The sequence below is a fragment of the Artemia franciscana genome, chromosome 1 (genome assembly GCF_032884065.1).
Source record: "Artemia franciscana chromosome 1, ASM3288406v1, whole genome shotgun sequence".
Taxonomy (NCBI): Eukaryota; Metazoa; Arthropoda; class Branchiopoda; order Anostraca; family Artemiidae; genus Artemia; species Artemia franciscana.
The window spans coordinates 51648248-51665512 of record NC_088863.1 but is presented as its reverse complement, the minus strand read 5'-3'; the positions used below and the strand labels follow the sequence as shown (position 1 = coordinate 51665512).

Below are 17265 nucleotides of genomic sequence, written 5' to 3'. Positions count from 1 at the left end.
AAGGAAATAGGTAAGTGTGTTATTTTCAATTTGATCGAATAAAGAAAAAAAACGTATTTTTCCATTAGGTAGAAATACTTTCCAAACGCAATTACCTAGTCTGTTGAAGTTGTGCACTATAAATACGGCATCTTCGATAAATCTTTATTTTTGAAGCGCTTATTATTTAGGTAAGATCTGAACATTATTCAAGTTTTTTTTGTTAATTACGCGGATGCCATGTTACAGACAAGTATGGATGCGACTGGTCTTCCGGGTTTTTTCGTGTTGTCGTTGGCAATGACTTATATAAGAAAACTAGAATTTAATCCTTGATTGTTCATATAAATATTTTGGATGTGCGCGTTTAATTATCAGATGCATGTTTGACATCTTAGGGGTGACTAATTTAATCCTTGATTATTCATATATATATTCTGGATGTTTGCGTTTAATTATCAGATGCATGTCTGAAATCTTAGATATGATTTAGCGTAAGTTTTAATCCTTATTCTAATTTAATTTTTTTTAATTTACCCTTTATTATCTCGCCATTTTTTTTAAAAGTAGAATTTAGTTCTTTAAGGTAAGTTGAATTATCTCGTGGGGGGGGGGGTTGTCGAAGGTTTTATTTATTTACGTCATGAAATTTCACCTTGTTCTAAAAGTGGCTATTTTATTCATATTTATAGATCTTTTTGGATTCTGAAATAATTAGGAATATTCGATTTTACTGTTTATCGCGAGAATCGTTAAATTTATTTTATTTTTTATTTTTTTAAGAGTATGCAGGAACTATGGTTAATTTATTTGCTTAAGATTATGCACGTGAAATATAATTAAAGTTAAAAAGGATTAACTTTGATTATTTTTACAATTTTTGCTTACATTGCTTTATGCTTTTGCCAAGTTTGCTTAGGTATTGGGCCAATAATAAGCTATAAAACAGAGGAAATAAGCAGAGGTATAGTTACTGCATCTCATATTTTTTCTTTATATTAAAGAATTCTTATTTTTTTTTTCTTTTTCATATTATAGAATTCTTATTATTATTTTATTTTATTTTTTTTTGAGAAAGTTAGAGCACTACAGCCAATTTTTAGTTTTCAAACATATTGGTTTTCGAATTATTTCAGATTTCAATGACTTAAATAGACAGGTTTTGTTTGCGAATACCAGCGATAAGTTGTATGGGGTTAAAAGTGGTTAAAAATAAGAATCTCTATACCGACACCCTTTGTGTAACGATTATATAGCAAATGCGTGATTTAAATGTATATTTTTTTTAATTAGGGGTTTTCAATATCTGCGTTGGACTTTTCGAATTGGTTCAAAAGTTTGGCGTCCCTCAAACTTTACACAGTTTTTATCTAGTTTTTATCAGTTTTAAACTTGTTTTTTTATATTTAATCTCCTAGAAGGGCCAAGATCAGCCTTCTTGAAATCCTCACAATCCTCGTAAGTGAAATAAAAAAAGTTTTTTTTTAAATGAAAGTAAGGAGCAACATTAAAACTTAAAACGAACAGAAATTACTCCGTATATGAAAGGGGCTTTTCCTCCTCAACGGCCCGCTCTTATGCTAAAGTTTGACTCTTTCTCTTAACTCTATTTTCAAAACAGTAAGAAACTTTAGCGTAAAGAGCGGGCCGTTGAGGATGAAAAAGCCCCTTTCATATACTTAGTAATTTCTGTTCGTTTTAAGTTTTAATGTTGCTCCTTACTTTCATTTAAAAAACTTATTTTTTTATTTAATTTCTGGATGTTTTTGAATTAATGCATGTTTTGATCTTGGCTCTCCGCACATAAATAATTAAAACGAAATTTACATATCAATTAATTGCAATTCATCGGAAGATTTTGAGAAAAAGGAGCGAGGGAGAAGGCCTAGTTGCCCTCCAATTTTTTGATTACTTAAAAAAGCAACTACAACTTTACATTTTTTACAAAAGTTTTCATTGGTAAAAAATATACGTAACTTACGATTTAATTTATGTAACGAACTTCTATTTTGTATGTTGTTATTGCGTGTATGAGGGGGTTCAACCCTCTTCGATACCTCGCTCTTTACCCTAAAGCTTAAATTTTGTCCCAATTCCTTATGAATGACCTCTGAATCACAAAGGTCGTAGAATAAATAGTTGAAATTACTAAAAATACTTTAGCGTAAAGAGTGAGGTATAACGAAGAGATAAACCCTTCATATGTGTAATAATTTTTGTTCGTTTTAAGTTTTAATGCTGCTCAAAAACTTTTATATATTTTTTTATTGTTTTTTCAAATAATGCTAGAAAACCCTGCGCCCCTTCATTGAAATTCTCTTCCCCCATGACAAGTTTCTCCATGGAAATATCCTCCTACGTAACCCCGCCCTCATATCTCCCCCTAAACAAAAAAATCCCCCTGAAAACGTCTGTACACTTCCCAGTAACCATTACTATATATAAACACAGGTCAAAGTTTGTAACTTGCAGCCCCTCCCACAGGGACTGCGGGGGAGTAAGTTGTGCCTAAAGACATAGTTATTAGGTTTTTCGACTATGGTGAATAAAATGGCCATCTCAGAATTTTGATCCGGTGACTTTTGGGAAAAATGAGCGTTGGAGGGGGTCTAGGTGCCCTCCAATTTTTTTGGTCACTTAAAAAGGGCACTAGAACTTTTAATTTCCGTTAAAATGAGCCCTCTTGTGACGTTCTAGGACCACTCAGTCGATAAGAACACCCCTGGGAAAAAACCCAAAAAAAACAAAAAAACAAACAAAAAAACAAATAAACACGCATCCGTGATCTGTCTTCTGGCAAAAAATGCAAAATTCCACATTTTTGCAGATAGGAGCTTGAAGCTTCTACAATAAGGTTCTCTGATACGTTGAATCTGATTGTGTGATTTTAGTTAAGATTGCATAACTTTTAGGGGATGTTTTTCCCTATTTTCTGAAATGAGGAAAAATTTTCTCAGGCTCTTAACTTTTGCTGGGTATAATTGATCTTGATGAAACTTATATATTTAAAATCAGTATTAAAATGCGATTCTTTTGATGTAACTATTGGTATCAAAATTCAATTTTTCAGAATTTCGGTTACTATTGAGCCGGGTCACTTCTTACTACAGTTGGTTACCACGAACTGTTTGATAAGTGATAGCTATATTCTTTCTTTTGTTCCCAGAACTTTTTTGTCAAAAAGCTACCAAACAAACTCTGCCTCTCACTTTCAGCAATGGTTATTTACTTCCAATAACTGTACGTAAACTCAGACCATCTTTATTACAACGGATTTGTATTACTACATTTGTATTGAGATCCAGCTTTTAGGTCAGAATTTGAATCTGACCTAACTCAGATTCGAAAAAAATTTTTTTTAATCGAATTCTCTTTGCTTTGATCTGCCTTTGTTCTTTTTTTTTTAATGATGTTGAACTGTTCATCATTGAGCTGTCTATTTCTGAATCCCTGTTCCCTGTTTATTCTTTGAGTTTACATCAGTAAATAAAACTGTCTGTCAATTCATTCAGCAATTAGTTACTCTAATGCATTAAAAGCTCCATCTGTTTGCTATGGAAGTCAAAGATTAACACAGACTTTTGTAAGTGAAGCAGTGTATAATCTGACATCTGGAAGAACGAGTACAAGCAAGACAAAGACATAAGACTCATATGTTGTATTTTCAGTCCTGCTTGCTTCTTCCCTGACACCTACTCATTTCTGGCTGGCTTAGTTACGTTAGAGTTTGGAACCCATTCTGTCACTCTGCTGAAGTATTCTGCAATGACTCAACCTGATATTTAGTTAGAGTGTTCTGACGTTTTTAAGTTCTCGCTTTACTGTTTTTCTTTCTTCTTTGATCAAAACAAAAGTGTAATAGAACACCATTTTAAACAACAAATAATCTATAAGCACTGAGACCCTCTCGTTGGTAAGTGTGGCATATTAAATTCAAGGGTCTGAGCTCTTTTCCAAACGAAGCTGTCAGAGGGTCTTAGTATCTGTAGAGGGGTAGCATAGTATTATCAAAGTGGATATTGTAAAAGAATAGAATCCTAGTGCTCCAACACCTGGGTAATGTAACCTTCACTGGTCTTAAACCAGTAGACCATGAAATGACTATAATTTGCATCGCTGTAATAAGATGAGTTTTTTCATCAAAAAATATGGTACATAGATTGAACTACCAGGTGCTACTCTACCATGATGTGAAATGATGTGACTACAGTAAGGCATTATCTGCTAAGTGAAAGCCTTCAGATAAGAGATCACACAGTCTAAAGGCCATTGCAACGGCTGAGTGATTAATAAAAGGGCTGCATGCTAGTGAGCCCGTTGCTGGATAGAATCACTAAGCCACTGTGAAGTCACTGAATGCTGACAACACAGAATCAGATTGTTTTCAATGACTAGAAAACAAAAGACAACCGTCTAAAGTGTACTTAGACAAAAAGAGCGCGTTTTATTTACAAACCTCATCGATAGACCTGTTTTCTTCTTTCTAGTCCATTACGAGAGCTTATGGAATCAAACCCGAACTATTTGGACCAACAACTGACAGTAATAGTTGTCAATCTACCCTTTAAACATAGTTTAAATACATAATTCCGCAAAAGAAGATTAAAATTCCCCTACATAGCTTAAATAATGGTTTGAAATCTTGATTGACACAGGTATTGGAACTAACTTATATCACAGATTAATTTGAATCGTTTGCAATTACCTTAGACCTTAGCTCCTCGAGTGCCTCCAGAGGTAAAACGGGTGTCAGCGAATAGCCTCCAATCTTCCTTCAAGTGGACTGCTGCGTAGATGGCCTCCCACTCTAGGATAAGACTCGTCTGGTGAGCTCTTCTGTCATGCTTGCACGTTCTACAGAGCATGTTCTTTGGTCTTCCTCGGTGATCAATCCCCTCCGGTTTCCAATGGAGGTGTATTTTGGGATGTCTATGAGCTGCTGTACAAAGGATGCGTCCAAGGTATCAGCCTCTTAGTTGCCTTGCAACGGAGGCGATGTCTAGTTGGTATCTACGAGCACAATCCTCGTCGTTGCTAACATGATCTCTCCAGCTGATCCTTAGGATCTGACAAAGAGAGTTATTTTCAAAGGCAGTAAGATTCTTCTCCTGTTCTACAGTTCCTCTCCTGTATGACATTCCATACAGCAAGTTAAAAGAGAGAAGACATTACTCGGGAAAAGTCTAAGCTTCAGTTTCTTTAAGCACACTGAAATTATGGACTTCATTCTTAAATCCTGCTGTTGAAAATATTTGAAGGCAATATATTTGAAGAGCCTGATTTATGGGAAATTTTGATACCGTTTTTGTTTGCGTAGATTAAGTACTAGCTCTTCTTTTGTCCTGAGATCCAACATAGCGTGTGATCCAAACTTCATCCACCACCTGCACATTTTTTACCGCCCATACGGAGTTACACACGTCCCAGATTTCAGGGGGTATCTGATGAATAGCCCTTCCAAGTAGGGCTCGTGAACATTTAGCAACAAGGCAGAATATTTATTCAGTATCTGAGTACCCTGGAGAGTTTTGCTTGGTTGTTAGTTATTCCTGCACTATGATTAGGAGACAAGACTTGGCACACAAATTCTAACACCTACGTCATCTAACACCTAGCCTAACCATGAAAAAAAATAGTATGCTAGACTGCTTAAACAGAGGGATGAGTAAATTCCAGTTTTTTTTTACTACTAAAATCGTCAGCAATATGAGCTTTAACTTGCAAATCTATTATCGATATAAAGCAAAGCTTTAAACATTTTTCGCCATCATACGGATCGTAAGATCATAATTTCTTCTTGTATACGACGATGATGCCGGTGAAAGTACATGAAAAAATTGCCGGCACAACTCGTATCCTTGGCATAGAGAAGACTTGACTTGAAAACACAGCACGTATAAAGTGAAGCGTTCAGATAGGACTAAGCGCACATCTGTCTCAGTTCACCACAACTATGTGTTTACGGATTAGAATTATCAAATCTCTTACGAGATGTCCTTTTCTTTTTTGGCTAAAAAAGAATTAAAGATGGAATTTTATCCGTTGTCACCCGATAACGCAGCTTGAAAAACTGCATCGGACGGCTGTAGAAAGTGATTTTCGGTAAAAATCGATTATACAAGGTGTGCACGCAGCAGCCGCGATATGGTTCAATTTTAAGCGACTAGATCACATAATATGTAAAGAAACTTTCGATGATGCCATAATTTATTTGGATATTTGTTAATCGTTTGCACTAACCGGAGCGCTAATGCATCTTGAAGTCCCTCGTGCAAAATTTCTTCTGTCAATTTTTGAGAAGCTAGTTGTCAAGCATTTGTCTAAGTCTCAAGGTGAAAATTTCGTTCAAACTTATGTAGGGATTACATGCTTGAACAATTCATTTGCACATCTTCAAGTCATTTTTATATATCATGAAGATGCATCAAAAAGTATTATAGTGGCAAAAGAAATAGAATCTTTTTGAAAGAAGGTAGATATAGTTTAATATTGTTAGTGGGAAAGAACCCTAAAAAGGCTCAATGGTAGTTCGAAGTGCCACTATATCATCGAAAAATATAAACCTCTGCTTATCCCTGGAAAGCTTGAAGCTTAGACGTTAGAAGTTAGGAAAACTACGCACGCCATCTTCTGAGTTGTCGGCCACTCATCAGTTGAGGCAGTGTCACCCATTGGTGAAAAGTAACTATTCGATTTGATAAAATCTTCTTTGCAAATGTAACGAAAATTATTGACTCTAAATGTAGAGATATTTTAGCATGATTTCATGTAGAATAATCATGGCTGTTCCTTTAGGGGAAACAGTAAAGAATAAACTCTAGTCAATAGTAACTAAAATTTAAAAAATAACATTTGAAAATGACTTGTAGGTGAGGAATTGCTATTTGAAGCTGATTCAGGAATAGTAGCTATTATTTTAGTTAATAATAATTATAGAGGAAAGCTGATGTGTGGCTATTGGAAAAAATCGGATGACCCCCCCCCAAAAAAAAAATCTGAAGTAATGATAAACGAAATGAAACATTCAGAAATCTACGGATAGATGATGTGCAACAACGAGCTCAAAATGAATCACATATAAAAATGAGGCACGGCAACATCTGAGATAGGAAGCCAAGTAGTAGCTAGAATCACATCCGAATTTCTTAATTAAGTGTAAGAATTTCTTAACTATATTGAAATTGCTAATTTGTTCCCTATCGACTTAAAGCTAAAGAAAAACACAATATTTGTGTTAATGTGTAATTTCACTGGTTATATGTAATGAAATATGCCTCGTTGTTAGTGAATGATGCAACAACATAATTAAAGCAAGAATAATAACTAGGGGAAAAGCAGTAAAAAAGTTCACATTAATCTGCGGTTGGAAGACAAGTGACAGCGATATTCACATATATACAGGCCGGCCGTGTGCCGAATACCAGGGATCGCGCTGAGCTCGGTCTCCTGGTACTAAACTTATTTATGGCAAGAGAGGAAGCTAAACGAAAAAAAAGTATCAAAGCAGAGCAACTGAAGTATCTATTGCAAGAAAACCCCACGACGTGAGCTAACTTCTTTACTCGTTAGTTACTATGTTTTTTCGTTAACAAGCTATTTTAGCTATAGAGCTAATGGGAGAAGACAACTCTTATTATCTCTCTGTTGGACATGATCAGTGCACAAGATGCAAGGATATAAAATAGATAAAGCGGTTATCTATCTGGGTCAGCAAGGTTTTGGAAAAGGTCAATCATACATAACATTGGGCAGACCGCGTTCTTCAGAAGTATTATTTCTGTTTTCTTCATAATAAAGAACACTCCTTCCGACCCTTCGATTTTGTTTTTTGCATAAATTAATTTATTTAACCCAAATAGGCCATTTTCCTATTAAACATAGAACAGAACTTGGCGACGTTCTGAAGAGTAGGATAGAATACTCGGTTGTTGATGTTCAAGCAAATGTAGATGTTCATTCTAAGTTTTCACTACTACGTAAGTAGTAGAGTTTCACTACTTACAGACTTTGATTAGGCACGTGCCAGGTGTGAAGAAAGTTACATCAGGATAATTAACGTCTCTTGAATCCAGTGCTGGTTTCCATAGACTTAACAAGAAATAGTACCCGTATTTAACGAACTTAGCTGCACAAAGATAAATCCTTCATTTGGTAGAATTAAACGTCATTTCTTGCGTTGTGAGTGTTAAGCAGGAGGTACACCTCTTAAGCACTACCTTTTGTAGATTTTAGGTGCTCTCATTACTGGGAAATCAGTAGGAGCTGGTGGGGTTTCTTATATGGCCTCTTTAACCTGTGAAATGACACAGATTGACATGCCCAAGGCGTCACAAACTAGTCAAAAACCAACAAAATTACAGCTGCAATTGAAGGTGAGAAAAATATTAACTTACCCATAGATTCACGACGGACAGATTTACATGCCCAACGCCTCACAAACTAGTTGAAAACCACCAAGTTTACAGCTGCAATACATATTGAAAATATATCAGAAGAGGAAAGAGGGCTGATGGGTAAAACATTTTATACTTATCTTATAGAAGAACAAACAGAATTACATAATGTCATTCACTGTTTTGCTCACGGGACAAACTGCAAAAAGACCTGCTAAAGGATATATTGATCAGCTTCAAAGAGATGACGAGCGATTTATAAATGGTTACTATCCTGAATTGTCGTTAGCTTATCTAGCAAATATTTATGTATATTTTATTGGCCACTTGAGTACAAAATTACCGTATTACATCACCAATTATACAACAAAACGGAAAACAATGAAGGAGATACCATGTAGGTGGAAATGAACACTCTTTGAAAGAGTCTTAGTCAACGAACTATATGCTATTAGTTGAAGTCCGTAAAACTCGTGAAATTGGAGCAGTTGAAGTTACCAAGATGCTTCTTGGTACAAAGCTTCACTGTCTTTCATGTTAATTTTACTTTAAATTTTTTTTTTTAGGTAAGAGTGAAACAATGTAATTTTTTCTTTACTAGCACTTGCCATCAAAAATATGAAGTCTTTTTCCCTTGTGTGATACATATTTAAATGAAAAACAAGTTTTTTATCAAATGAAACTGTAGATTAAACAATTCGTAGTGACAAACTGTAAGTACAAATATATTTCAAAAATGAAATTTTAGTATTAAGATTAATAGAATTAATAATTACCTCAAACTGTTGATTTTCTATAATTTTTTCTCTATGGTTGGAAAATTTGACACCATGCAGTGTATTTCCCTGACAAATTAAATTTAAATTAACAAAGTTAATTTAAAAATGAATATTTTAGATATGGAAAATTGAAATATCTACTGTATCTATAAATTTAATGCACACTACTCAGAGATTGCTTATAGTGGATATTCTGGAGAAACTCTTCTATTGCTATTCTTTCTGCTGGTTCTTCTCTCTGTTTTCATGTATGGCGTCATGATGATTTTTATAAAGGCAAATAGGTAAGGTATTGTCTGTCTTTGAGCTTTTCTTTTATACTAATTTCAAGTCTCTTCTTGTATAATAGTACCGACATATGTTTATTTAAATCATTTTTTAATCAGAAACATTGGTTTTGAATGTTAAAGAATTCTTGTAAAGAGTTAGATATAAGTATAAAAAGCATGGGCTTGATGGAGGTGAATAAAGAGGATAAAAACTGCGATGTCCATTAATGTTCGGAAAAAAATATGGTGCTGCTATTTCAAAAATAACCCCCCCCCCCCTTAAAAAAAACCCAATAGGTTTAGTTCAAGAGATATGTAAACGAAAATGATATCGTTTAAGAATGGATTGCAAAGAGCTACATCGGTTGTCTTGAAAAAATTCAAAATTTTGTTCAAAGATTACAAGAAATTATCACCAGAAAACATTAAAGGGAGGATGTCTCTTTCTTTTCTCTTTTGTGAATGTTTAGAAATAGGTGAGTACAAGAAAAATTTGAATGAGGAGTAAAACTGGTTTAAAAACAAAATAGTAAAATGGTGTTATAATTCCGGAGCCGAAAGAATTATACAATGATTTTTTCTTCTTTTCACAATTTCATGGGCTTTAAGCTTCTTCACAGAATTATATTTAGTCCTAGTTTGGCATCACCTCTAATTATGTTTATGAGCGTTATTGTCTATCTGTGGTTCACAGTTAGGGTTGTGGATTCTAAAATAATGCTGACGCTCGAGTTGCTTCAGAAACATTTTGACGAGGCAATTATTTCCATGATCTAATAGTATTTGCTGTACTCTTCACTTGATGAGAGTTCCAGTAAGGTTATTTCCAGAATTAAAGGGAAAGATAAATAGTTTTCAAACCAATCACTCTAATGAAAAATAATACCAATAGTAGAATGCTCTTGTATGTTGTTGAAGGGAAAGGTATATGTCAATTCTAGAAAATAAAAAAAAAATATTTTAGGTTAAATGTTGTATTCTTTTAATTACAAATAAACACTAAATGTAGTGATTCCCTTTAAAATGAGCTGTTAAACAGCTCTCTATGAGTTCCAGTACCTAGCTAACAACACGAAATGTAAAAGGACACACAAGTGCTCCTCATGCAAAAAAGTTATTGTCCTTGGGGTTCAGGCAAAAAGACTGTAAGGTTCATATAGAAGGTTTTTGGCCAAGAAGACCCCAGCACTAAAATTTTCTAGCACTATAATTCGATTTGATTTCAAAATAATTAATTTGGGTTACTACTGGCCGAGGTTTGACGTTAACTAGGTTACAGCTGCCGCTGCAAGCACGATTAACTGTTCAGTTATTTTGCTTTAGAGTATAATAAGCTGGAATTCATTCTTTTACTCGCAAAACAATCTTGGATTATTTATCTATCAGAATAAATAAACAATATTTTTGATTACTTTCAAAACTTCTAGGGGATGGCCTTATTTATTTTTTTTCTCTTTTTTTTTGTAAGAAATTCATTTTGATATCCAATCTGTATTTAATATTTCACAATAATTTCGCCTATTTAATAAACTGTTGCAATTAGCCCTAACGCAGGACTGTTTTTGGGAAAAGATGTCCCTGATGGGTGGTATTCGTTGGTTGTCATTTTAGTGGCAACGACGGTGAGGCAAATCAGCTTATCCAGGATTTCATAAAAATTTGCTGCGTTTGGTAGTGTCCTGCTAGCAGTGGAGAAAAAAAAAACGGAAATCATCTTTCAATACAGCTGCTGAACAAACTCAAAACGCAATGTTTAAGCAATTCCTTTTCCCTCTGATAAATAAAAGAACATTTATGCTACAAATCACTTTTTCTTAAGTTATGAATACAATTATAGGTATCAGAAATGGTAGCTCTCCTGCGTTCGACAGGTCTTCAGCTCTTGAATTAAAAAATATCTTTTGGCGTAATTTTTCACCTTTTTTCTGCATACATTCAGTAGTATTTTGACAGAACGTTGCTTGAGCTACTCCTTGCTACAAGAAAGGAGATGTAACAAATATATGGATACGTTAAGATTGGTGTTCAAAAGCCTTTCCATGTTACCCCTATTTCTAGTAATATTAGTTCACAGGTTGAATGGTGTGAGGTGGCAGATAAATGCTCTACTCCAAACCCGACTTGCCCTTGGAAATCCATTCGGACATGTTTGCAGTAGCTCACTGAAACATGCGAGGTTTCAGAACTAGATCTGACTAGTTCTTATACTTGGTAAATTCCGTCAAATTATCTATTATATGCATTACTGAGACCAACCTCAGCCACAAGATGCCGAAGAGTGAGGTTACCATGAAATGGTACACACTCCTCAGGCGAGGTCAAGCATGCACTGATGGTGTGACTTATTTAGAAAAAGTTGCTCTCTATACACAGAGCCATCTACCATGCCCATATTTGAATTCTTCACACCTGGCAGGTGAAGAGGCTCGCTAGGCTAGGGTAACCATTTTAATTCAGTCTTTGATCATTGGGTTTATATAAAAACCCTTCAATTTGCAAGATTACTAGCAACCCTGAAAATTCTATTATTGAGGTTGGTTCAAGTCTGCAATCATTCTTCATGGAAATCTCATTTTCCATGGACCACGGTTTGTCTTAATCTGTTATGATTACCTGGTCTCCTTGAATATTGGCGCTCATAACTTAACAAGTAACCATGTTGCCGTCATTGTGCTTGGAAATCTTCTTATTCCTCCCCTAATAAAGCATAGATAAGAAATAATGGACGCAAAAGAGAAGGTTGAGATGCCTTTAGAAACGCATTTGCTTCCCTTTCCTCTTTGAAGAGCCCAAGAATGCTCAAGAAAAGTATTAGAAGATCATAGTTAACTGTATTGCAAGATATATCCCATCAAAGTGCATCCAGCAACGATAAGCCTTTTTCACTGTCCTCTGTAAAAAGGCCATCCGAGAAAAAAAACGGCACACAAGCGACAGCTACTTTCAAAAAAACAAAAAATAAAAATTGATTTCATAAAAGCCCGTAAAGATACAGTTTGCACGATTTGAAAATCGTAGGCTCAGTACAGAAATGAATTTGATGCTAACCATCAAAATTCTTTTGCTAAGAGATGCTAAAAAATTGCCAAAGAGGTTTTACCATCGTCTGAGGGAACTTTAATTCCATCCAAAAAATTAATGACAGGTTCTTACTAAGGCGTTTGCCGAATTCTCAAATCCAGGCGACGACGGTAAAGAAGTTACCAGCTTCCCTGATCCAGCCAATACTGACCTTGATCGTACGAACTATTCCACTCCTAAGATTCTTTCCATTCTGCAGCGTCTTGATGTGACCAAGTTCACGGGTCCTGGTAGCATACCTAATTTTGTCTTAATATCTTAGAATAATAAATTAGTCCGACCTTTATCATCACTTTTCTGGCTTTTTTTTTTAATATCTATAAACTTTCACCATATTTACAAATCTGCCCATTGCATTGATATACCTAAGTCAGACGGCGTTACAATGAGCGTAGGCTCATACAGGTCTATTATCCTCTTCTTCCGCATTATGAAGTAAACGAAAGCGTTTATAATCATGCACTTTGTTCCACTATCAACCTGGAGCTAAATGAATTTAAATTCAACCTAGAGAAAATGACTTTTCTGGAAACCGCTAATTAGAGTTTTACCGGAAGCGTTGAAGGCTTGACTGCTTATTGACACAACACCAGGAGTGGATCGAACTTCTAGCATCAGGTTGTTTTAATTTGACATTGCTAAGGCTTTTGACGAAGTATGGAAGCATGTCCTACCAAAAAGACTCCCGTATATGGTTTCAGATGACATTTATTAAAAGTAATTGAAACCTTTCTATCTGATCGTTTACTGCCGGGTTGTTCTTGACGAGTGCACTTCCACCGAACATACAATAATGGCAAGTGGTCCCAAGGGAAATACATTGCAACGTAAGCTTTTTGTTCAGAACATAAATTGCATGGGAGAAAGCCTTGTAATATCTCTGCATGACTTTGCAGACGACATCGTGATAAACATAATCATCCCAAAACATAAAGGCCAAATCCAAGCCTCTCTGCCTCTCAGTTTCGATGCATAAGAAATAAAGGAGATAAATATCTCCCAATCGAAAGTACCACGCATACACCCCAACTTCATCCTGATGGACGAAGCTACAACAAAGTCGACGAGCTTTGTCTCCTAGGAATCCACTTGTTTATAGGTCTCTCTTGGAGATTTCACCTTAATCAGATGAGGCTGTCTGTGCAAGAAAGCTGGGGATCACTCATCACTGCATAAATATTGTACTGCTCAATTCAATTATCCCACTTTACAAGGTTTTGCATCAAACCCATTGCCAAGTGGCGTACGGGTGCTCGCTGTATGCTGATACTCCATAAATTCTGTTGGAAACGCTTCAAAAGATCAAGAATATGACTAATACGGCAAGTTCGGTTGTTGTCATTGACTCTCTCCAGTCTTTTAGCAAGTGGATTAATGCAGCGTCAATGGCGGCTCTCTACGAGTACTTAAATTACCCTAATTCTTCAGAGCTTCCTCGCATTATCCCCCCCCCGTTTGTCCATCCGGCAAGACAAACACAAAGACAGACAATTCAGTCCAATTGTCTTAAGGTTAGAATAAGAAGATTTGAAGAATAGCTTCATTCGACTTTGCGCTCCAATTTGGAATATTCTTCCTAGGAAGTATTCCTGAATGTTTTTTCGACTCTTGTAAAAGATGGTTCAACGGTCATCTAAAACCTTACAAAACGACTAGTGGCAAATCAGATAAAAACTGTTCTGAAAATGAAGGCTGTGTGGATATGACTGTTGAAAGTCACCCCAAGGTCTCTGTCAGTAAATCTGCCCTGAGCATTAGCACTGATTCATCTGTAGTCACTATGCCACCTAGTGTGTCACCGCTGGACGAAAGACCTTGTTTAGAGTATATACGAAAACAATGGCGTCAATTGTCAATTTTCTCTCAGAATTTTATAAATCCTTTGTTTGGTAATGTTGCAGCTGAGATGAGTCTTTTTTAATTTAATAATATTGTAATTTTTGTCGGTTGGGGGAGGAGCACTCATCAATTTTTAATATTAAATCTAAACATAAAACTTTGTATAGTTTTGAATAGTCCCATGGGAAACTGCTTTCCCTCCAGGCCCACGAGGAAAAAAGCTTACTTAAGACCCTTTTCATGACTTTTTGATAGCTTTTTTTTGTCTCCACCCTTCACCTTTTACCCCTCCTGAAAGCTTGGCCCTTCGTTCTTGATCATTGACTCTTGATTTGCTCCCAAAGAACATCTGATTTGTTTTCTAGTCTCCACTCAATTATTGTTTTATTTGAAAATATACAAATTAACCCTTAACTGGAAGGAAGGGTTCTCTGTGAAATGTCATGATCATTGTCAAATATTTGAACGCCTCGAACTGCAACATTACAGCCGGCAGCTGGTTCGTGTCCATAGGCAGCTGGTTCATGTCATACAAGGGATCCCAACTCATCCAAAGGAAAAAAAGCAATCACTTCTGCTTTGTTAATCCAACTTTCATCAGCGGTTGAACACAAGAGTCGTACACCAGAGATCACCTTGACGTGTATCGCAACGGAAAGTGGAGTGGACTCTCTAGACCAAAAGTACAAGAAGCACGTGAAGATGGTCCACGGCGGTGTGGCTTACGATCATGGACAGAGCTGGAGTTAATAACAACGTCACTCTCAGATACTTAACACCCCAGAAAAATGACTTGACCTGAAGAAAAATGCAAATAAAGCTGAGACGGTCATTCATCGACCCGTATTTTAGGACCAGAGCAACCCTTCAAACGATCCCACGAGTACTGCATGATTTTATTGACAACCTTACGTAATTTTCAGCTGAGAATGATCCCAATGTGTCAATAAGGTTTCAATGACCGAAAAGCTCGTTGTATCATTTGCCCCAGTAGAAAGAACAGAAAATCCATCCATACTTGCAGTTCGTGCCAAAAAAATGTGTGCAAAGAACATGCCAAATACCTGTGTCCCAAGGGTAATTAATGGAAGGGTTTTTGTGGTTTAGCGTTTCAAACTGATGCATCAGAATGTGTTGTGAATGAAATTGCAATAAATTTAAAACAACACTTTTCTCGCATTTTTGATAACTGGGGCCCCACAGACGGATCCAACCCTACAGCTGGTGTGTAACTTTGTTTCATCTTTCCAGTTAAGAGTTAAACTAATTCCTTTGCTAAAGGTAAGAAACGTAAGGAAATTTTTCTGTTATTTTTTTTTCGTGGATATAATTGACTCGGTAGTAATATTCCTTAATGATTGTTCTTCAACGTAAATCCTACAAAAGAGTGCAAAAACTTGAAGTCCATTTTTACTTTTTAGACTGTTAGTAGCGCCCAAAATGTATTCTGGAAAAAGTGACAAGTGAGAAATAACAAGCTTAAGAGAATTAACTATAAACCAAAGTTTCATGAAATATAGAAGTAATAGATTATTTTTACTCGCTTCGACAAAACAAAACGAATTAAATATGCGATGCGGTAATCAGATTTGACAGTCTATACCGGCAGTGTAGGCGTAGATCTTTGTTTCATCGCTCTTGTACCTAGAAACACAACAGATTTCGAGACATTTTTTCCTCTTTTTGATTATTTACTTTGATAGTTTTCAGCTAAAACCTACATCAATTCTGTGTTATAAGCTAAATTAAGCAATTATTTGATACTTCGTGTAGGCTATCCCATAGGGCAGTGCCGAAGGAATTCAGACCTACAGAGATCTAAGAACCTAAAATCCTGATTATTGAATGGTATTACGCTTTTGTTGCTATTGAAACTAGTTCTAGTGGTTCCAATCAGGGGGGGGGTGTATTTGCCTCCTGGATTTCCCCCAGTCCCCTGATTTCAAAAATTGTCCCTCCTGGATTTCAAAGATATAACAAAGAGCGGACAGAAAATAAAAAGATTGGTCACATTAAACGCAAAGATAACAGATAAAAAAGTAAATAAATAAATAAATCTTAAAACAAGCAAAATTTAAATTGAATAATCGACCAAAGATTAAAACGAACAAAAATTACTACAAACAAGAGTTTGGCTGCTGCCCCCTCCCCTGAAGTAAAAGCTCAAAAGCCTGTTGCGCTATTTGTGTTGTATCGAAAACTATGCACACATTAAACAGTGTGTTTTGGTTTTTATAAATATAGACAACAAGTAAAAAAATAAATCAAATTAACCATTCAGGATTGAAAAGAACTGATGAAATAAACTGAATACCTAATGTATAGTGGTATTAGTTCCTGAAAATTTCGGCAATTCAAGATTTTATTCCACTATGTGTTTTTTTTAATCTTTAATGCTATAACATAGAAAAAAACTTTATAATAGATTTTTTTAAATAAAAAGTAAACGACGCAATAGGCTTTAGGACTTTTGTCAAACAATTCGTGGTAACGAACTGCAGTAAGGAGTGACTTGGTTCAATAGTAAACGAAACTCTAAAAAACAGAATTTTGATACGAAGAGATACATCAAAAGAATCGGATTCTTATGCTGATTTTGAGTATATAGTCTTACCCATCAAAAGTTACGAGCCTGAGAAAATTTGTCTTATTTTGAAAAGAGGGGGAAACACCTCCTAAAAGTCATAGAATATTAACAGAAATCACACCATCGTATTCAGTGTATAAGAGAACCCTACTGTACAGAAGACAGATCACGGGTGCGTGTTTATTTGTTTGTTTGTTTTGTTTTTTTCCCAGGGGTGATCGTATCGACCCAGTGGTCCTAGAACATCACAAGAGGGCTCATTCTAACGCAAATTAAAATATCGAGTGCCCTTTTCAAATGACTAGAAAATTGGAGGGCACCTAGGCCCCCTCCCACGC

General features: G+C 35.6%; 1 protein-coding gene across 5 annotated transcripts in view; it reads left to right on the top strand.

Annotated features, from left to right (window-relative positions):
* Nucleotides 1–343: 343 nt before the first annotated feature.
* LOC136031132 (NADH dehydrogenase [ubiquinone] 1 beta subcomplex subunit 10-like) overlaps nt 344–17265 on the top strand; it is a 120540-nt gene continuing 103618 nt past the window's right edge. For 4 of the 5 annotated variants that reach the window (XR_010618441.1, XR_010618438.1, XR_010618439.1 and 1 more), the window contains exons 1-2: nt 344–473; nt 9270–9435. Coding sequence is in view for 1 of the 5 variants with exons in the window: in XM_065710455.1 (XP_065566527.1) it covers nt 9398–9435 (38 nt within the window). In the remaining 4 variants the exon portion in view is untranslated. The remainder of the gene's footprint in view (nt 474–9269; nt 9436–17265) is intronic. The other variant, XR_010618440.1, reaches the window with a different exon arrangement.